This window comes from Sebastes umbrosus, chromosome 8 (assembly GCF_015220745.1).
Source record: "Sebastes umbrosus isolate fSebUmb1 chromosome 8, fSebUmb1.pri, whole genome shotgun sequence".
Taxonomy (NCBI): domain Eukaryota; kingdom Metazoa; phylum Chordata; class Actinopteri; order Perciformes; family Sebastidae; genus Sebastes; species Sebastes umbrosus.
Window position 1 is genome coordinate 28,492,732 of NC_051276.1, and position 21,726 is coordinate 28,514,457.

Here is a 21,726-nt window from a genome sequence, read left to right on the forward strand (position 1 = left end):
TGGATAAAAGTAAATTCCAAACTCTTAAAGGGACCTTTATTAAATCTTTAACTTGGGGGTTTTATTGTTTAAATATTGTTCTGTTTAGAGAGAAGCAGGATTACTTTGCTTAGCCTCTAGAAGTGGGGCCTCGCTCCTTGGTTGGACGATTTCCACTGAAATCCACAGAGGCTCACATTATTTGCTCACATCCAGTTTTTCAAAGAGCTTTTTTTCTTCCCCTCTCATGTGAAATACCAGAAAACACAAGGTCTGTAAGCACAGCCCCGCTTGGTTCTCGCTCCTCCCTGGATCACATGTAAGCAGAAGGGGGGAAAGGTTTAGGATGGGCCATCGCATCATGATAGTGATTATTTTATTCAATCAGGACGAGTTGAGCGACGTATGAATGGGTGTTGGCACTTCCTGCAGATAGACTGGTAAGGTATGTGACTTTTTTTGTCATTTTAAGGGAGCTGTGAAACTGTTTGTGTCAGTTAGTATTTGAGGAAATATGGTTTGATAGTGTTTTGTCAGATAAACAGAGACTGCTGTAGGTCAGAGGGTTGATTATTCAGCCTCTCCTCACACATACAGTATAATACAACACCATTAATGATGCACATGGGAAATAACTAGATTTCATGGTAGTATCCTATGTTCTGTCACTGTTGTGGTGCTGGAATTTCCTTAATGCCCTCAAATACCCTACATTTTTTAATATACTGAAGAAGATAACTGTTATTCTTGAGGATTGTTTGTCTCCTGCGTCACCAAATCTAATTTTCAATGCTGCCTTTATACTGGCCTGTAAGTGTAACCGAAGCATTGCATTGACTTGAGTGGCGTCATTCAGTGTTGAGCTGTCTGTTCAAACAGGCCCGTGTTTTTCACTCAGCAAAGGCTGAGAAAACTGGCGAGACATTTGACTGCTCATGTGGAAGCCAGCTCAAGTCATGTGGCTCGCCCCTCTCTGATCAGAGCCTAATGAGCGAGGGAGTTATGACGTCCTGATAAGCTTGTGTGATGGTCCTGCACCCTCACAGTGAAAACTGCAGCTTAGGTGGAACTATTTCACGTTTTCTTTTCTAGTTTACTCACCCTCAAGGTTTATCTAAACTCCTATATGGTTCATGTGAGTTGAACTCTGTGGCAGGTTGAGCACTCAGCTGCACTATGGCTGACTGGGACTATGACTATCTGATCAAGCTGCTGGCACTCGGGGACTCGGGCGTGGGAAAGACCACCTTCCTCTACAGGTACACCGACAGCAAGTTCAACCGCAAGTTCACAACCACAGTGGGCATCGACTTCAGGGAAAAGAGAGTGGTGAGTCATGCTCGGTGTGTAATGTGTTAATAGGTGCACACTTGCACAAGGAGGATTCTTGACTTAAATAAATTATTATGTAACTAGTTCAGAGGCTTGTTGTGTGGTTTGGTTCAGATGTACACAGGGAAAGGTGCTGATGGGACGACTGAGAGGAACTTCAAAGTCCACCTTCAGCTTTGGGACACAGCGGGTCAAGAGAGGTAAATCTAACCTTGATGTTCACAATATAGTTTCTAGGGCTGTCGATTGATTAAAATATTTAATTGTGATTAATCGCGTGATTGTCCATAGTTAATCGCCATTAATCTCAAATAAATTACACATTTTTATCTGTTCAACATGTACGTTAAAGGGAGATTTGTCAAGTATTTAATACTCATCAATATGGGATATGGGCAAATATGTGTGCTTTATGCAAATGTATGTATATATTTATTACTGAAAATCAGTTAACAACACAAAACAATGACAACTATTGTCCAGAAACCCTCACATGTACTGCATTTAGCATAAAAAAAGTTGCTCAAATCATAACATGGCAAACTGCAGCCCAACAGGCAACAACAGCTGTCAGTGTGTCAGTGTGCTGACTTGACTATGACTTGCCCCAAACTGCATGTGATTATCATAAAGTGGGCATGTCTGTAAAGGGGAGACTTGTGGCTACCCATAGAACCCATTTTCGTTCACATATCTTGAGGTCAGAGGTCAAGGAACCCTTTTGAAAATGGCCATGCCAGTTTTTCCTCACCAAAATTTAGAGTAAATTTTGAAGATTGTCAAATTCATGACCACAAATCTCAACCTCAGTGGGATTCCCCCTCCAACAGTTGCTGAGATATTTCCGTCCTGACCAAATGGTGGCTCAAATCTTCACATGGGAGCTTTGTACTGTGAAACAAATCTGCTTTCAGGTTCCGCAGCCTCACCACAGCTTTCTTCAGAGACGCCATGGGCTTCTTGCTGATGTTCGACTTGACCAATCAGCAAAGTTTCCTCAACGTGAGGAACTGGATGAGTATGTGTCACCTCAGCAGCAGCACTGCTCTGCTTCAGATCAACGCTCTTTTAGATTAATGTGTGGCCACTGAGAGTGAGATGCAAAGTTGAGAGAGAGAGAGAGAGAGAGAGAGAGAGAGAGAGAGTTGCGGAAACTTGAGTTTAAAGTTTGCTCATGCATGTAAATTTGCATTTCATGGGTTTAAATGACTTCCTCTGTGTTGGTTCAGGTCAGCTGCAGGCCAACGCATACTGTGATAGTCCAGACATCGTGCTGGTGGGCACCAAGGCAGACATGCGGGATATCAGGGATGTTCACGCCAGACAGGCCAGAGATCTGGCAGACAGATACGGGTGAGGCATTACATATAGCAGCACTATTGTTTAATTTAGTTAAAGCACATGTTAAGGGCAGTGTGTGAGTGAGACTGTGTGAAGGGGGCCAGTTTACACACAACACCTGATGCCTCACATTCAAAAGAACAATATAGTTATGTCCTCATAAGGGAGGATTTAAGGCTCAAGTCATTACATATTTTATTTACACATTTATTATTATGAATGGTTGGGTTGCGTCAGGAAGGGCATCCGGGGTGAAGCCTATGACAAATCAAATATGTGGATCATAAAATCAGATCTCAGATGATCAGCTGTGGCGACACCTAACGGGAGCGGCCGAAAGACGAACAAACATTTGCACATTTATTATCTTGTAGGTCGAACAGACTGAAACATTGAATATAACTATATCAGCAGTAAGCGAGGGGGCGTGCAGAAGTTTTCACATTTTTATTCATTTATATTCACACAGAACAGTTTGAGTTACTGATGAAAACAGACTTTGACTTTGTTTCTTGACTGAATCAGAATTCAAAATTGTCCAGTTTTACATCAGTATTGTTTACAAATATTATTATAATAAAATCCTTTAACTGTTATTAAATTAAGTAGTAACTAGCATCCTCGTACTAAAACCCTGTCAATCAATATGAGTGTAGAGCTGCAATATTAGCTTAATATTACTCTCATTTATTAAAGTGTATTTTTATTTGTATACCTTGATGACCAAGTAAGTACTAAATAGAGTAGGTTTGCTGAGATGCTGCAATGCCTCCTTCACCAGTACACCACAGGATGGAGCTAGTGAACTGCTTACAACCTTCCTCCACAGTGGTTTCCAAACTGTGGGTTAGGGCCCCACCAAGGAGTCACAAGATAAATGCTGGGGGTCATGAGATTAAAGTGAAGAGAAGAAAATACATATCTGCTTCACAAACTTGTGTTTACCTTTTTAGAGCATTGCTATTTTCAATTTTCCCTGCCAAATACTGAATAGTTTCGCCTCTTCAGGCCTCTAAAATTAAAAAAAATAACTTTTAGTTTGAACTACTCAGGACTAATACATACACAATATATTCACTAAATGTCAGCAAACTCCTCTCTCTGTTCTCGTCAGCATCCCCTACTTTGAGACGAGTGCCATGACGGGCGTCGATGTGGACCAGGCGGTGACCACCCTGCTGGACCTGGTGATGAAGAGGATGGACCAGAGCTCTTCCGGGGGCCCCAGTTCTGAACCCAACGGCAGCCCCGTCGTCAGCCACGAAGAGGAGGAGGCTCCTTCCAGGAGGAGGTGTGCCTGTTGATGTTACCACCAGCAGCCACTCATTTCTTTTTTTTACATTTGCATCTAAATGACACTGCATTTTTAAAACGCTGCTGTTTTCTGGAGCTTGACCAGAGTGCCTGCTAGGTGAGAAGATCATTTGAGATCTTAAAATCAGCTACTGCTGTCTGAAATGTTATTTATTCACAGCTTGTGCATTGTGAGAAAGCGTAGATACAGGAGAACAAGACCTTACAAATTGTATATAGTACAGTAAGTGAATAGGTATTGTAAAAAAAATGTTTTAAAAACACCAAGTGGTTCTGATTCAGCGAAAAAAGAGTCAATTATCGTCTTCAAATGGGTCATATCAGAGAAAAATACTGTTTTTATTTGACACATTGAGGCATTGATGGAAGGAATATGCAGGCACATAACGTATATTTATCATGGAGTATAATCAAAAAACACTTAAGACATGGTTACATTTCTTATATGAATGATCGTTAGAACAACCAAGATAGCAAAGTCACTTACATGATTTATGACTTTTATACGACATGTACATAAGCGGCCAAGCTTTTTTATGCTTTATGGAACAAAGTTGCCATGCAGATCGAACACAAGTACAAGAATGTTAAAGGGTTGTTGGAACAAATCCTGTATTGTGCTGCGTTTGGAATAAAGACGTTTTATGTTTAGGTTATGTGTATGTCACTGTCTTGTCATTTTAAATGTAACGCACAAAACTATACTGTTATTCTGACTGGAAATACAATCCTCACAGACGTTGTTAGCATCATTATTGTTTACACACATTCTACACATTGATTTTGATTTAAATTAAGAGAAAATGTCCTGCATTCATGTCAGTGGATTTTTCCAAACAAATCGAGGACATTCATGGAGTCACAAATAAACTCTACCACATTACTTTGGCTGAAAAGCAAAAAAAGTCTAAAATGATTTTTGTGCCACAAAAAGTGATATTCAACATCAAATTCAACATCAAAAAAAGGGATACTCCATTTCTTATACAATAATACTTGCTGTTAGTTGTCATACATCCTCCAAAATCCCAAATCCATCTGTGTCAAGCTAACATTTCTCTCTCTTTGGTGTACAAAACATTCCTAATGACGGGGACTACAGAAACTATCCTTAAATGTACACATCTATGGCATCAATTAAATGGCCTAAAAGTCAAACTTCTTCATCAGATATGTGTTGTCATGGTGGTGACTGCACTGTGATTTGGAGACAGCACACAAAAATCTGAAATGATCATCTTGTCTAAAGGAGACGGACAAAAAAGAAACGCTTTGTGTGGGACGGGATGTCGAGCAAACGCCTACCACGCTAAATCTGAATGAGCACAAAACCACACACTACTATCTGGTTATGTGTGAATGAGTGCATCGCTCTGTGTATTAAACCTCGGCCTGAGCCATTGAGTTTGTAACGAGGAGCCCATGTCGCAGAGTCATGAGACGGGTCATGTGGCCAGCTTTCAAGTCTGCGGGGTGGACTGTTATCGAGAACCCAAGATTATCTACAGTTACAAAAAATAAAGCTTAAGTTGATCTGTAGAGGTTTGGTCCCATGTGGAATATATTAGGGTTCTTTTAGCCATCAAACGTCTCTCGTACAAAGAAAAGGTGATATTCTTAAGGAATACACCATCAGGAATACAAACAATAGCAAAGAAGTCAATTTTTACCCTCAAAACAATCTTCAAAAAGGTTGTATAAAACTAGCCTAAAAGATTTGTTAGTGCTTCACATGCAATGTCATTTAAATGGATCATGCTCTTTATACGAGATGCACATAACATTCATTCATTTCTGTTTGATGTCACAAATATTGGAATTGATATGATGAATAAATAACTTTCCCCCGTCAACAAAACCTCTATAATAAATAGTGAATTCTCTTCTTTAGTAATCTTTATAATTGAAATAGTGGTAAACCTCAAGATAAGTTGTTGGTATTGAAGAAACTGTCCAAAATGTTGTCCTGATGTTTTTCGCCACGCTAGCGCCATGATTTATGTCACAAAATAGTCCGGTACCTTTTTGTCGAACTTTACATTTTTCCCGGTAAGTATTGTAAACGTGTCTCTCCCTTTTTCACTGATCCAACAGTTGTGTTTTCTGGAGCTGGTTGCAGCTGTTCGTAAATGCAAACTCAGTTTGTTTACTAAATTAAAACAGGTTTCACTACACCAACGAGTTCTTAAATAAATATTAGTCGTTACTAAAATATTTACACTGACTAAACTGCAGGTGAAACTGTTGCAGCACAGCTAACTGAACCAACTGACAAAGCTAATTTCATCTGAACTGTGTAATAATGTAAACGTCAGAGATTTTAAATTGCGCTTCACAAAAATACCCCAAATTACAAAATGATATGCAAGTAACATTAGACTAACATCAGCTAGGTTAGCTAGCATAATTGGATATTTGCCAATCATGCTAAACTGCATGAATACTAGCTTCAGAAAACATTTACATGTATGCATATGAAACAAAGTCACACCTACATTTAAAAAGGATTGGCAGTTATTTGCCCCCCTAAAACCTTAACTTTATTCATGTTAATAAAGTCTTTACTAGCTAAGATATTCAAAGATCGATACCACAGTTATCTTAGCTTAGTATAAAGACTGGAAATTGAGTAAACAGAGCCTGACCAGAAACTCTAAAGCTCTCTAATTAACATGTTATGTCTTGTTTGTTTAATTTATACCAAAAAAAATTTAAAAAGCAACAATTTGTGGTTTTACGGGGGGGTTACTATTTCTTGGCCCGGAGCAATGACTTCCTGAGGTCTCCTCGTCACCACGAGGATGCAACTTGATTTTTAAACTTGCTAGTGTTTAATTAGAACTTAAAAAGTACTTTACACACAAACTTAGGAATGAATTTATGAATAACCGGTGTAACCAGTTTGTGACTCATGTATGTACATTCGACTCATAGATCTAAGCATGTGATTATCCGAAAAATAAATACCCAGGAGTTTGTTTAACCAAACTTAACGCTACATCGAGGTATAGATTTAAAAATCCTCCAAGACTCTCAAGAAATGTCCTTGCTCAAATTTTCAAACAAAATAACATGTCAATATTTTTCCTGTGTTTTGGGATACAGGTTAAAAATCTTTTCTTTTCTTTTCTTTTTTAATCGTGCACCAGACTAAATATTTTTTAATCCAGATGTTTAAAAGAGTCTGAGGATTCTGGAAAGTGTTGTTAAACAACATTTTGGGTATTTTTGTTTTTGGAAAATCAAAGTTCTGTGACTGGAATGTAGTCGCTAGCGTGGCTATAGACTTGTAGTCTTGTTGGAAGATATTTCTAAATGTCTTATAGTCTCAGAACCTAATGTAGGCCGACACCACTTTCTAAAATTCTGTATTTTAATGACAACACACTTTCGTCTGTCTATGAATTTATGGCTTGTTGTTGGAATGTCGATTATTATTCCAAAAATTTGAACAATCTCAACAAAATTTGAAGTGGACAGTCACACTGTCTACAGAGAATAAAAGACATACAAGTATATATACGGTATATATATATATATATATATAGAGTACAGTCTTGTAAACGAATACCATCTTCCAGAGCATTGCAGATTGTCTGACACCTCATTGGGGGGAAAAAAGGCCTGAAAACAGGAACTGCACCTCTCTTGAGGCATTTAATCTGATTACAAAAAAACACTGATCTAACTCCTTCCCTGAGATTAGGCAGTGATTTCAGTGTACAGAATCAGTATACTGTTGTAAAAGGCGATTAATCAATCAGAACTGGAAGATTTGACCTTGTGTTGAATCCCCTCTGCGAAATCCAGGTAAAATAGTTCAGTTCGAGCTGTTCAGCCACAGCCAGCAGCCATGCAAAGGAGAGTAATGGAAGCAACTGAGCAGCGTAAAAAGTCCTAACTGTGTAGTGCTGAGGACAACAATATATACCGAATAAATGAGTAACAACGCTGTGATAAGTCTGTGACATCTTCGAGTGATATACAGCGTGACGTGAGTGTGGGTTTGTCGAATGAGGGTGTCGTAAATTGCCTTAACACTTATCATGCATCGTGGGTCACAACAGAAGTTAGAGCTGAGCGGATGTATCTGGGTCTCTGGAGTCAACCATCCATCGTATGTCTACGAGCAGTGCGTCAGGCTGAGTCTGATCACGCCTTCCCTGTGCAGCTTGTAGAGCAGCTTGAACTCGCTGGGCAGCTGGTGGGTCTCCTGCCACTTGGTGGTGAATTTGGTCCCTTTCTTGTCGTAGTAGTGGTAAGGCAGATCGTTGCCCGTGTTGGGGTCCCAGCCGAAGGGCCAGAATCCGTAGAGGTGGATCTCGTCGCACATGGCGGAGGCCAGCGTGTACATTAGGATCCCGGTGCTGAGACGTTTGGGGGAGAGGTTTTTAGTCTTCCAGTATCTGTGAAGGAAAAATTAAATTAAATACCTCTAGGAGCAGAATACAAAGAGTAATCCTTCATCACCATAATTCAACTTCCCTTATGACTGTATGCAGTGGTGGAATAGTACATTTACTCAAATATTGTACTTCGAGGTAGACCTACATGTACATTACTGGAGTATTTCCATTTTTATGCAACTTTATACGTCTACTCTACAACATCTCAGAGGAAAATATTGTACTGTTTACTCCACTACAGCTTTAGCTTTACTTTTCAGGTTACAATCAGAAACAATCCAAATTTGGTGAGTTTGAATTTGAATGTTGACTGAAGGATGAAACGTTACTTTATGTGTTGATAAAATTCTCCTACTTCTTGAGCTAAATAAACTATTTAAAAAGCCTCTTGGATCAGCTGGAAAATGCATCATCACAAAGCTGAAAACAGGGCTGTTTTTCTGACACCATGAAAAGTTGACTTTTCAGAGACATGTGGTTCTCACAGGACAGCGACGCTACAAACATGTGATGATCTTATAGAAAATGATGATTTCACTTTCACTTTTACAATGTACTAGGCATAGTAGGCCCCTATTGACCCACATCTATGGGGCTTATAGCGACTGATAACGCCTACTTTATGGCGTGATATCAGTCAAATCGGGTGCAGCTAAATAATTAAAGTACATTTAAATTCACCATGTGTAAGTTTTTAATTGTCACCTAATCACACAAAGCTGTGGTCCTGATCATACTGAACTAACAATCAGATCAACTGTCTTACTTGTTGACATCGTGCATTATGTTTCCCGGCCAGGCCAGTTCGACCTTCAGCTGTCCCTTGTGCTCCACAAAGAAGTCCACCAGGGTCCTGGTCACTGTGGCTGAGGTATGAAGGAAGAAGGCAGGGATCCACAGGATGGCTCCCTCCAGCTTCTTCAGGTTCAGGAAGAAGTTGTTCCTGTCTTGGATGGTCAGCAGGTTGTTGTAGTACCTCTCCAGGATGCTGGGGTTAAAGGTGGTCAGGTTGGTCTTCTTGCCCACGTCCTTGGAGTAGACCTCCGTGGGGGCGAAGTTGCAGCGGAAGACGAAGTCGGCCTGGTCGATCTCCGGGCCGCAGTGGCTTCCTGTCAGGATGCCGCTGTTGCCCACCACGGCGCACATGCTGTAATGCTTGTTGTGGATGGGAGAGGTGTCCGGGAGCAGCGACTTCAAGTTATTGCTGATGGAGAAGACGTACTTGTGGCTTGAGTAGTCGAAGTGCATCAGCTGGCCGACGCGCACCCTGTTCTTCGTGAGGGAGAAGTTGGTGGGAATGTCGATGTAGCTGAAGATATCTTTCCTGAAAAGAGAAAAAAACTTTAACACTGTGACAAGTAGTAGTGGAAGAAGTACTTAGATCTTTTATTCAAGTAAAAGTAGCAATACCACAATGTAGAAATACTCCCACCATTGGGCACTATATATATATTTGCCTATATTATCATTACTCATGCATTAATGTAAAAGCGGGATCTTACTTTTGTAGTTGGTTGAGGTGGAGCTAATCTTTAACTATTTTGCATAAGACTGCAACTAATGATTTTAATTATGGATTAATCTGCTGATTATTTTCTCCATTAATCAATTGATTGTTTGGTTTGTAACAAATCTGAAAATAGTGAGAAATGCGTCACATTTACCCAAAGCGACACCTTCACAATCCTTTGTTTTGTCCAACCAACATCAAACCACAAAATGATTTTAAAAAACCCAAATCAAATTATTAAAAGGGAAAACAGCAATTTCTCACCTTTCATAAATTGGGACAATGAAATAGTAAAACTCTGCATGAAAAATAACTGAAACAATCAAAATAGTTGTCAATTCATTTTCATTTGATTTTCTATTGATGATTTATAAGCTTTTTGTATGTTTTGGATGCATAATTCTCATTTTGTAATGTAACTAAAGCTGTCAAATAGTTGTAGTGAAGTAAAAAGTACAATATTTCCCTCTGAAATGTAGCGGAGTAGAAGTAGAAAGTGGCATGAAAAGAAAGGACTCAAAGTACAAGTACCTCAAATTTCAGTACTTGAGTTAGTGTACTTAGTGTTACTTTCCATCACTGCTAGAAACCCAACTTTTTAACAGTTTAACAGTATCCAAGAGGAGACTGTTTGTCCTCTTGTGTCTTTAAAATATTTCCTTTAACAGTGTAAACCCTGCCTGCTGTTTATCCTGCAGGACGACAGATACTAGAGTAGAAGAAGAAGAGTGGATAAATAGTATATAATTAAAATCTCTCACCTCTGCTGATAAAAAGCCGTCTTGTTGAACTTCCATTTGGACGGTTTTCCTTGGAGCTCCTCGTTCAGGGCGTTCGTTAAGGGGATGAAGGACGGGTCCAGAAAATTCAAGGCAAACTGAGACCTGTGAACAAGAATCAGAGGAAATATATTTCTAATTATGCCATGTGTGTACTGCTCTCTCATTTGGTTTTGTTTGGCCTTGTCTTAAAGGGGATTCAATTTATTCAGATGGTTTTCTGAGGTATTTAAACAAGTGTTCCGCACAGATCTGTTCTGGTTATTCTGAGAAGACAAGGAGTTTTTCATAAACTCACCAATAAGCATGGATGTGTGACATTGACACTTATCATCAGATTCTGATTCTCCATGTTTAGAAAAATAGTTAAATTAAATGCTTTTTAGCCTTTGAAATGCAACAGCCATTTCATTGTGAAACATAGAAAAGTGTTTAGTGGAACCCTGTACACATTTTAATATATCTGAACCAATTAATTCATCTCTCATTTATTTAATCTGATCTTTTTGGGTTGCCAGGTTGTGGAAAATTCCTTCGACCAGTTGGGCGGCTTGCACGACTTCTATCTTCTGGAAAATGTCTGCAATGGATCTGCACCAGAATCCATTTATTGACTATTTACTGACATTTAAAACTGCAGATGAGAAGGATTAAAAACCCCTCTCTTAATGACACATGGGTGATGGATTACCAACATTTAGAACTGCATCATTAGCAAATACAAATGATTAACGCCAGCCAATTAGTAGATGATTTATTAACAACTAATAAAGCATATAGTTAAAGCTTATAAACCTTTTGTTCTCTATTTATATGGATTTTTCAGATGGGGAATTCATGTTTTAGCTGGATGAGGTGGAGCTAATGTTCACTACTTATACATTTATAGTAGTTCAGTCTTTGAATGTATCATATTTATAAACTGACAGCGGTGAAAAAATTATTCTGATCTTTTATATATATGTAGAATAGATAATAGAGTAGAATGTAAAATGCAATATGTTACAGATTACTAGTTACACTGTTAAAAATGTAATAAGTAATCTTAATTAATTTAATTAAGTAATTTAAATTAATACATTTGATTACTTTTCTAATAAATACTTTAAACTTGGCAATAAATCTGAAAAGTCCTAAAAACATTAACCTAAACCAGGCAGTGTAGTACTCAACACTGATTACTGTCAACATTTTATTAAACAGAGCAACAGAATGAATGTTATAATGTACATATATGCTTTTAACCGAATATAATATATTCGGATGTAATCACCAACATTTTGATTAGTAACTGTAATTTAGTTACATGTTTCTTTTTCTAAATAACTGTAACTGATTACATTTATTTTGTAATTTAATTACTGTTAAATGTAACTAGTTGCGCCCCAACACTGACATTATACTGCATCTATAGATGACAGATAAATGTAGAGGACTGAAAAGTACAATATTTCCCTCCGAAACACAGCCTAGTGGAGTAGAAGTATAAAGAAACATGGAATGTAAATACTCAAGTAAGTAAGTATCTCAAAATTGTAAATAAGTACAGTACTTGAGTAGCTAAATGTACTTTCCACCACTGTAAGCAGATCATGTTTTAGCCTGTATGTGTAAAAACAAAAAGTATAACTGTAGTGGTGTAAAAAGTACAATATTTCCCTCTGAAATAAGATAAGATAAGATAAGATAAGATATTCCTTTATTAGTCCCGCAGTATGGAAATTTGCAGTGTACAGCAGCAAAGGGGATAGTGCAAAAAACAAGAAGCATCAGCTAACACAGTGTAAACAAAGTGTAACAAAATATGAACCATTTAAATAGAAGGAAGCATAAAAATAGGAGCAGTATATACAGTATTGACAATAAACAGACTATTAAAAAATTGCACAGGTGGAAATGATATTGCACAGTGAGAATGTAGTGATGATTGAAGTACCTCAAATTGTACTTAAGCACAGTACTTGAGTACTACATGTACTTTTGAGTCACATAGATTGGATGTGATGCTGCTGATAATGCAAACGTTTACAGTGCAACTACCTCACTGTACTGTATGTTACGTCACAACACGCATCGCCCATGGCAACAACATCAGCACCACGGACAGCTCTCTGTCTGTTTGATTGACAGGAAGCATCATTTAGCCCAAATTGAAGAGAGAGAGTGATCACATCCAGGTTGAATGGTGCATACACAAGGCCTGACTCCTCTCTCTCTGTGTTTATATTTACAGCAACAATAATCATCTTCATCATCTAAACTACATCATCATCACTCACCTAAATCCTGCGTGGAACATGATCCTCGGGCCTCCCATGTAGTACTTGGAGGAGGTGAAGAGGCTGTCTCTTCGCAAGGATACATAGCTGATGAGCGACAGGATGAGCACGGCGACGCACAGGATAACCAAACCCAGGGCCTTGGCGATGCGGACCATCTTGGGAGCGTTTTCATTCCCTGTATGTAGCTGCTGCTGCTGCTGCTGCTGCTGCTGCGAGGCGTTGGCCTATGATGTTGTCATGGCCGGCTCTGCTCTCTCTCTGCCTGTCTGCAGCATACAGACACACTGGAGGCTCATGGGCTCATATGATGGGAGAAAATGGACGGCTGGTGGTGCTAGTCGGATGCATGGTGAAGATGATGTCGCTCTCATTCCTCCTGACTGTTTCCCTCCTCTTCTTCTTCCTCCTCTTCCTCTGCTGCTGCTGCTGCTCCACACTCTGCTGTGACTCTCCTCCTCCAGGCGGCCGGTTTAATCATGGAGATGGAGCAGAAGAAATGCGTGTCAACACATCCAGCTCGATAAAAGACAACCAGCACCACCAGTAGCATCACCTCCTCCTCCTCCTCCTCCTCCTCCTCCTCTTCCTCCACCCCCTCCCACACACACACACACACACTGAACCAGCAGGCTCCTCTGCAGCATAAAGGAAAGCTTGTCCAATAATAAACTGAATGGGATAGAAATAGAGAGATGGGGGGGAGGAACAAATCACACAGTTACATCCTTTAATGTGCCCTTTAATCTCAAATCTGATCTTTTTACTCAAGTAAATTTCCCACACTTGTAATTTACTTGAGTATTTCCATGTGATACTTTATACTCCACTACATTTCAGAGGCAAATATTGCACTTTTTTACTCCACTATATTTATTTGATAACTTTAGTTACTTCGCAGAATCATTCATTTTCATTCATTTCTAAATTAATTTCGAACATTCAGAATACCAAAAAAAAATAAAAGAAAAAATAAAGAAAAAGAGAAGAAAGTTTAATCAATCATATGTTGAAGGATTGCTTTTACCAACTGTCCTTGCTTGAAGAGAGAACAGGACAATGGTTTTTATAGTTTTAAAGTTGGGGAAATAAAAGTATATAGCTACAAGCAGGAGAAAGACAATAATTTCCAGGTTAAGATTTGGTCACACAAGACTAAACAGTAGCCTACATTATCTAAAATATGAAAACATAATACAAAACAGAGGTGTCAGATATATATAATAAGAAAACGTTGATAAGAGAGATTATATTGAAGTCTGATTTATGTGATAATTTCATGAGAATCATTCATTTAATTTCAAAATTATTTTGAACATGTAGAATACAAAAAAAATAAAATAAAAAATAAATAAAAAGAGAATGATCACACCAACAAGTGGACAGTCAGAAACAAGTAGTATTTACATACAATGAAAAGCATAAAAAAAGAAATTGTCAAACACTTGATGCCTTGATTTACATATTCAAAAAGGAGTGAGAAGTATACATTTATTTAATTCCACCCCTTCTCCATAAGTCATTCATTAATAATTAACCAGCTTCCTTATTGAGCCATACATGTACTCTTTTGTCTAACTATAATTATTATTATTTATAATTATTCTAACTATAATTATTACCTTTAATCTGTGTCATACAGAAATATAAATTAATTACTGATATAATTATCCTTATCAAAATATAATTTTTTTATCACTCCAGAATATCAATTCATTACTTATACAGTAATATAACATAATCACAATACCAATTCATTACTTACATATTTAACTTAATCATATTGAATATTTGTTATATTTTGTTATATGCGAATATTATTATTTATAATATACAATTTATAATATACAATATGCACATGCAATACAACATCTTATAAGACCCAATGATTCCCGGGGAGGAACAGTATATAAAGTTTAAAATAATTAATAATAGGTCCAACTTTACCAGCTGCAACATTAAAGTAATACATGTGTGAATGCATTAATAAGTATAATTCAATAATATAATATATATATATATTATTCTGAAATGGGCTATTCTGCATGGTGAGTACTTTTACTTTTTGTACTGTAAGTAAATTTTGTAGCCAATACTTTTGGACTTTTACTTAAGTAAAATCTTAAATGCAGGTCTTTTACTTAAGTACTTCTACTCTGTGGTATTGCTACTTTTACTAAAGTAGAAGATCTGAGTACTTCTGTCACCACTGATTTCACCACTTTTTACTCCACTACATTTATTTGATAACTTAAGTTATTGGTTACTTTGCAGAATCAGCTTAAACAACAAATATAATAAAAAAAAGAAAAAAGAAAAAAGGATAAGACTTTATCAATAGCTGCAACATTTAAGTAAAGTAAGTAAATAAATTATGTTATTCTGAAATGGGTCATTGTGCACGGTGAGTACTTTTACTTTTGATGCTGATACTTTTGTACTTTTACTTAAATTACATTTTTAATGCTTGTAACAAAGTATTATAATAATATAAAACATGTTATTATTAATATTATATAAGTCAGTGTTTCAGGCTAGTCTCGGTGGGTAACCAATGACACTACTCTTCTTGACCTGTGTTTATCGCTGCTTTGACATTATAATAATAATTATTATCTTTATTTAGAGCACTTTTCAAAACCCCATTACAAAGTGCTTCATGATGGGAGCAAAAAAAAATCAGACATAAAAAAATTAAAACATTATTTAAAAGAAATAAAGGACAGTTCAAAGAAATAAAAACTCAAATAAAATCAGGAAAGGCTCTCCGATAAAGGTATGTTTTAAGAAGGGATTTAAAAGAGTTTACTGACTCAGTTGACCTGATTTCCTCGGGCAGATCGTTCCAGAGCCTCAGGTCCCTGACTGCAAACGCTCAAGTACGTACTGGTGCATATGGAGGGTGAACAATATGATAACTTTAGGCAACGCCCCAGTTCACCACTAGTGTACAATTAAAAATACAAGTGAATTGAAACAGGAAAAAAACAAATGAATAAAAAGCTTTTTTTTTTTATTTGGAAGGATTATTTCTGACCCTTCCAACATATTCCACATTATATCCAAATACAACACATTATGTATCATTCACAAAACATAAAGATTTTTCCGTCATTTTTTACATGTTATATACATTTTTTTAAACATTTTTTAGCTTATTTTGGTAAACATGAACAACATCCATTCATAATCACATATGTCAACATTTCCATGCATATACATATACATACACACACTAAATTGTCCTATATGTCACATTAGGATGGTGTACTAACATACGCTTGCAGAATACTGTATATATGGATGGTATTATTGAGTATAAAAACGGGTTTAAAAAAAGATGGAGGATGTGCTAGTGTGTTAGCTGGTATTCAACCGTGAGTGTATCTCATGACTGACACAAGTTCTCCGTTGTGCTTCACGGGTTTTCCTGGAATGTGCCGAGCTCGGACACAAACAATCACAAAGAGAACATCTTAGGAAAAAAGACATTCAGACGCGTTACCATCAAGCTGCCGAGATATTGCAATTTTCCATTTTGCATTTATACGATATGTATTATTTTTAAACATTAAAAGAAACGGACAGTAAACTGAATCAACACAGGCACTTAATGATTGAAACCTGTCACTTGTCGTACCTAAGGTGGTACGACAAGTGAAATGCAGGTTTGCTCAGAAACATGGGGACCACCTTAAAATCAGTTACAATTCAGATGACAAATACACATCCGTCGCTACTGCACAATGAGGACTCGTCACTTTTTGCGGTTGAGAAAGGCAGATGGGAAGAAGGCTCCTTCGCCGTCGCTTCCTGGCGAGCCGCAGGGGCTGTTTTCTCCACAGCTCATATCCTCACAGGAGTCCTCGCTACAAGACAAGAGGAGGCCATTAATAAATACTCAGTGATTAAAGGGAGAGCTGAATCTATTATCTGATTAATAAATGAGTGAACGGTTGTATAATGTCTGTCTGTAGTTCTGGAGGTGTTTTATGATCCCTGAGAAAATAACCCTCGTGTTTTCTCTGCCTTGGCTTGGAGACACATTATCAAAAACAGAAAGCCTTTGTTACAAACAGGAAGTGTGGAATTTAAAAGATTTGGCTATTGACAGGGAGGCTCTAATGAAAAGATTATATTGAGCTGCATTAAAAGCAGCATTTTTGGAGCTTGACTCAGGGTCAGGGTTTGGGCCCAAAGCCAAAGATGACATCCTCAAATGTCTTGTTTTGTCCACAACTCAAAAATATTCAGTTTACTGTCATAGAGGAGTAAAGAAACCAGAAAATATTCACATTTAAGAAGCTAGAACAAAACAACAAAAAACTACTCAAACAGATGAATCGATAATCAAAATATTTGGCGATTAATGTAATAGTTGACAACTATTCGATATATCATTGCAGTTATAGTCAGGGTGTCTCAGCCTCTGCCGTTTCAATTTGACCATTAAAAAAAAGAAAGTCTATCTCTTGGGGAGTCCCACAACTTTATGGAAGTGCTGGAATGCCCCTTTAATCTGCAACAATTCTGATAATTAATTAACTGTTATTTTAATAGTCATATATCAAGCCAAAACATCAAACATTGACTGGTTCCAGCTTCTGTGACGTGAGAATTGCTGTTTTTTTGGTGTTTTGTATCATTAACTGAATCTGACGTCAACTTGGGTTCTGGGAAACTGTGATGGACAGTCTGCACTGTTTTCTGACATTTTATAGACAAAAATTTGATCGAAAGAATATTAGATTTATCAATGAAGAAAGTAATTGCTAGTTGCAGCCATAGGCTGTATAAAATATGGACATAGTCTCCGTGATGTCGACCATAGGTTTGTGAAGAGCCGTTGTAAAGCTCAAAGACGATTTTAACAGCCTAACTCATGGCTAATCATAAAATGGGAAAAGAGGTGGATCGCCGGTGGAGCTGAGGCGACCTTGTTGAGGCAGCAGAGCAGACAGACCTGTTTTTTGTAAACATGTTTATTTCTGCTGTAAAGTTGGGCATTTTAACATGAGGCTCTATATGGATTGACTCCCTCTTGGACTCTCAAGTGGCCATTCAAAGAACTGCAGTTTTTGGCACTTCAGCATTGGCTTAATTTCTCAGCACCGGAGGTTGCCGCTTGGTTGCAGCCCTAGTTCAGAGTGATATCAATTAAGGTAATAAGGCAACAGTGATATATTACACTGTGGCAAATAAGGCTTTTGGGTTGGCAAGACTGTCTTCTCCAGTACCCATTTCACCATTTATGGGTCCAGTTCAACTTTAAAAGGAAACTTAATTTTTTTAATTACTGTTAGCAGCTGTGATTGTTCTGAGTCATGAATTTGAGGACTTCAAAATTTGTCCGTTGGCATTCAGGAATGACCTTTTCGTCAATATCTCACCATCACAGCACAGTTTATTCAGTCAGAAGAAGGGCAGTATGAAGGAAATAGAAAAAAATGGACTATTAACCTCTCACTCTCGTCCCAGCTCCCCTCAGGAATGGTTGGCAGGCCGGGCACACTGAAGTGATTGGCCTGAAGGTTCTGGGCCGTTCTCCTGGAGACGATCCAAACAAGCTTTTTGTTGTCTGGTTTGTTACATTCACTTGAGCAGTATTCAGTCATGCATTTGGCCACAAGTTCCTTCCAGTGGAGGAGCTCGCTGTCGCTGATCTGTGAAGAAGACAAACAGGAAACATCTGAGAGGCTGCAGACAGAAATAGTCTTAAAATATGCTGTCATCAACAAGTGGTTTTCCACATACTATATGTGCACGTGGTCAGGCAGTGACATTGAAATGTCACATTGTACAATTTCAACACAAGTATTTATAATACAAAGCAGAGAGATGTGAGAAATGATGGAATCTGAGTAAAGATTTTAGCATATTAGCCACATAAGAGACTTGAATGCTGCTCAATATGTGTTAAAACATAAGGTGATGCTAAAATAGTGACACAAAAAATTAATTATGGAATCTCTCATAGTTTCATAGCGGGAGAAAAAGTCCAGAGAAACAAAGAATTAAAAGTCATCAGATACTATAAAGAGCCTCGTGGAAGCACTATAAAAAATTTAATGGTCACAATTTTGATAATAAATTAATTGTTTAAGTCATTTTTTAAACAAATTTAAAGAAAAAAAAACCTCCAAGTTCAAGTTTGTCTTACATGTTTTTTATTATATTATTTAATTTTCTATTCTTGTAGGGCAGTAAACTGTATATATTTCGGTTTTAGATTATCTGTCGGACAAAACGAGCCATTTGGAGACATTACCATGGTCTCTAACAACTTGTGATGGCCATTTTTCAGTATGTGCAGACATTTCATAGAGCAAACAATATTGATTAATTGAGAAACTAATCACTTGTTGCAGCCCTACTATTTGTATACCTTTAGGTGTCTTTGGAATTGCTGTACAATCTTCAACAAGGTGACGGACTGGAGGGCCTCAAACTCCTGAGCAATGAGGGACAGTGCCAGCACTGATGGCTGTGGAGGAGAAAAATAGCATATTAATAAGACTCAAAGTGTGAACGCTGCTATGCTGTGAAATTGCTCGCCTGAGAACAATCCTTACTTTTGCTTTAGAGAAAACAAGCCGGCATAAGCAGGCTTTTAGCTGGGCTTCCAGTCTCCCAATGCTTGGGATCTCCTCCCTTAAAATATAGAGGGAATCCTAATGTGATCCGCCAGAACAAAAGCTCATAAAGCAGAATCTATTTGACCAACTCCATGCAAACTGGAGCAATGCATCAGCATTAAAATGTTTACCTTCCAGCAGACAGGAATGTGAAGGCGGGGTAGTAGAGGTGTAGAAAGGTAAAAGCCGTCACAGCCTCGGGCTCCACACTGAGCTTCTCTGAGATAATCTTCTCCATACGACACAGGTCTGACACAGTGAACTTGCTTTGGCTTATGCGAATGAGTTCATGGGTGGGTGAGACATTGTTCTCTTCCTCGACCATTTTCGCCGCGATGTGAAGACAGCAGACTCCGATACAGGGCAAGTGTTTGGGCTGGACCTGACACCATGACACAACAGTGATAAATGTGAGTCAACATCCCATGATTCAAGGTCAAACAAGGTCACGCCGTGTTTTCTTCTTACTGGTGATAGGAATGTGATATGCAAACTTGAACCAACACTTAAATACTTAAATTCCTACCTTCATGATGGCGAGGAATCTATCAAGCAAATTGACAGCTTGAACAAATGTTTGAGTGCTGTAGCCAAAGAAACTGGTCAGGCCCCACAGTTCTTCCACTCGGGTGTCTCTGCATTTCGCAGATACTCCACTGTGATTCTGAAAATAAACCACTATACATTAGATAGACATCGCTGGGAACAGAATATATTTTTAGCAATCCCATAAGCCTGCACAGACAGCCAAAAATGTCAAAAGTGGGTCAGTGGGTTACCTCTGTGGAAGCTGACTCCATCAGCCTTAAGCCAGTCTCTCTGGGAAGAAAGTTGTACTCTTTTGAACGACATGACTTCAGCTCTTTCAGGAGCAAGCTGTCAATGGCTTGAAGATCCCTCATCCTGTAAAACAACATATTCAACGGTTCTGCATTGCAGTGCAAGAGAAAGTCTACAACAACTGTTTCCCTATTTAGAGTGAGGAGAGGAGGGCATATAAATGTTGTCTCCTAAACCACACCTACTGGGTTTCAGGTGTCAGTGGAAGATCCCCCCACCACCGCCCAAAAACTACTAATTCCTGATCTTATAGACAGTTGTTACAATATTATAAACTAATGCATGGAAATAATGTGTGCAGAATATGCAGAGGCATACTTATTAACACTCACAAAGTTAATATTGACATTAGTTTGAGCGCAATGTAAACATCTGCTGCAGAACAGAAACTAGGTCAACCATAATAACTGGGTCACTGTTACACATCTCAGAAGAGGCTGAATTAATACATTGTTTGGCTCTTGAAATAATAATAAGTTCGTGTACACAACAACACCCATAAATGCACAAAACAGCTGAAGGCGTCACAAACCTATAGTAACATCAATATTAGCTAAATTAGCTACCGTTAGCTTGCTAGCATTAAATCAACAAACCGTCGTCTTTACCTTTTTTCTGCCCAGAAACCTCCGACGTGCAGGATACTAACAGCGCTGCAACTTAACCACACTTCTCAGTTCTTCATGTTTCCATTTTGATAACGAAAATAGGCGGAAAATATAAAAAAAACAAGACCCTTTAGAGTCCAGCTGAAAAGAGAAGAGAGGGTCCGCCCTGAATAAACAAACAACCGTTGACCTGCTCGTAAACTACAATGACCATCATGCACCGCTGCAAAACGCCTTTTTACGTTGCGTGCTTGCGTCATAACAAATAGTGATGGGAATTTCGTCTCTTTTTAGTGAGCCAGATCATTTGGCTCAGCTCACCAAGAAGAGCCGGCTCTTTCGGCTCCAAAACGGTTCTTCATTTTACCACTTCTGCCTTTTATAATTCAGCCAAATTTAGCGCTGTTTTGACCTATGATTAGTATGTGTGCACATATATAACTTAAATTATTCAATATAACTATACTAAACCTTATCATTTCCAGAATACCATAATTTTACATTTACTTCGTTTACGACTGTCACTCATCTTGTCTGCTATTCGCGCACCGCACTCCTGTCTCTCTTTCTCTCCTCCTCTTCCTCCTGCTCTGTACCTGTAGACTGTCAGCGCACCGCCCCTCCCTGCTTGATGGTATTATGATCCTTGTCTGTCATCACCTGATTGGTCGCACAGACGTCATTAACACAACATTCAGTCACA

The 21,726-nt window shown here is 38.2% G+C and overlaps 3 protein-coding genes across 4 annotated transcripts; 1 reads left to right on the top strand and 2 right to left on the bottom strand.

The window, feature by feature from the left end:
• The first annotated feature begins 49 nt into the window (after nucleotides 1-49).
• LOC119492323 (ras-related protein Rab-27B-like) lies at nucleotides 50-4,759 on the top strand. Of its 2 annotated transcripts, none has more exons than XM_037776690.1 (6): nucleotides 50-424; nucleotides 1,136-1,308; nucleotides 1,426-1,511; nucleotides 2,226-2,329; nucleotides 2,541-2,664; nucleotides 3,767-4,759. In XM_037776690.1, the coding sequence occupies exons 2-6, from the start codon at nucleotides 1,156-1,158 to the stop codon at nucleotides 3,954-3,956; spliced, it is 657 nt and encodes a 218-aa protein (XP_037632618.1). In that variant the 5' UTR covers nucleotides 50-424; nucleotides 1,136-1,155; the 3' UTR covers nucleotides 3,957-4,759. The 2 variants fall into 2 exon arrangements, with proteins under 2 accessions (XP_037632618.1, XP_037632619.1); XM_037776691.1 differs by having other exon boundaries at nucleotides 50-419.
• LOC119492322 (sia-alpha-2,3-Gal-beta-1,4-GlcNAc-R:alpha 2,8-sialyltransferase-like) lies at nucleotides 4,287-13,559 on the bottom strand. Its single transcript, XM_037776689.1, has 4 exons — nucleotides 12,941-13,559; nucleotides 10,644-10,766; nucleotides 9,139-9,696; nucleotides 4,287-8,372 (listed from the first exon to the last, which is right to left on the bottom strand). The coding sequence occupies exons 1-4, from the start codon at nucleotides 13,096-13,098 to the stop codon at nucleotides 8,090-8,092; spliced, it is 1,122 nt and encodes a 373-aa protein (XP_037632617.1). The 5' UTR covers nucleotides 13,099-13,559; the 3' UTR covers nucleotides 4,287-8,089.
• Nucleotides 13,560-15,936: 2,377 nt separating this feature from the next.
• LOC119493510 (cyclin-G2-like) lies at nucleotides 15,937-21,265 on the bottom strand. The gene is made up of 8 exons (XM_037778872.1): nucleotides 21,024-21,265; nucleotides 20,355-20,478; nucleotides 20,102-20,239; nucleotides 19,707-19,957; nucleotides 19,513-19,591; nucleotides 19,326-19,424; nucleotides 18,401-18,603; nucleotides 15,937-16,809 (listed from the first exon to the last, which is right to left on the bottom strand). Exons 2-8 carry the CDS (start codon nucleotides 20,475-20,477, stop codon nucleotides 16,698-16,700), a joined length of 1,005 nt encoding a protein of 334 aa, XP_037634800.1. The 5' UTR covers nucleotide 20,478; nucleotides 21,024-21,265; the 3' UTR covers nucleotides 15,937-16,697.
• Between the last annotated feature and the right edge of the window lie 461 nt (nucleotides 21,266-21,726).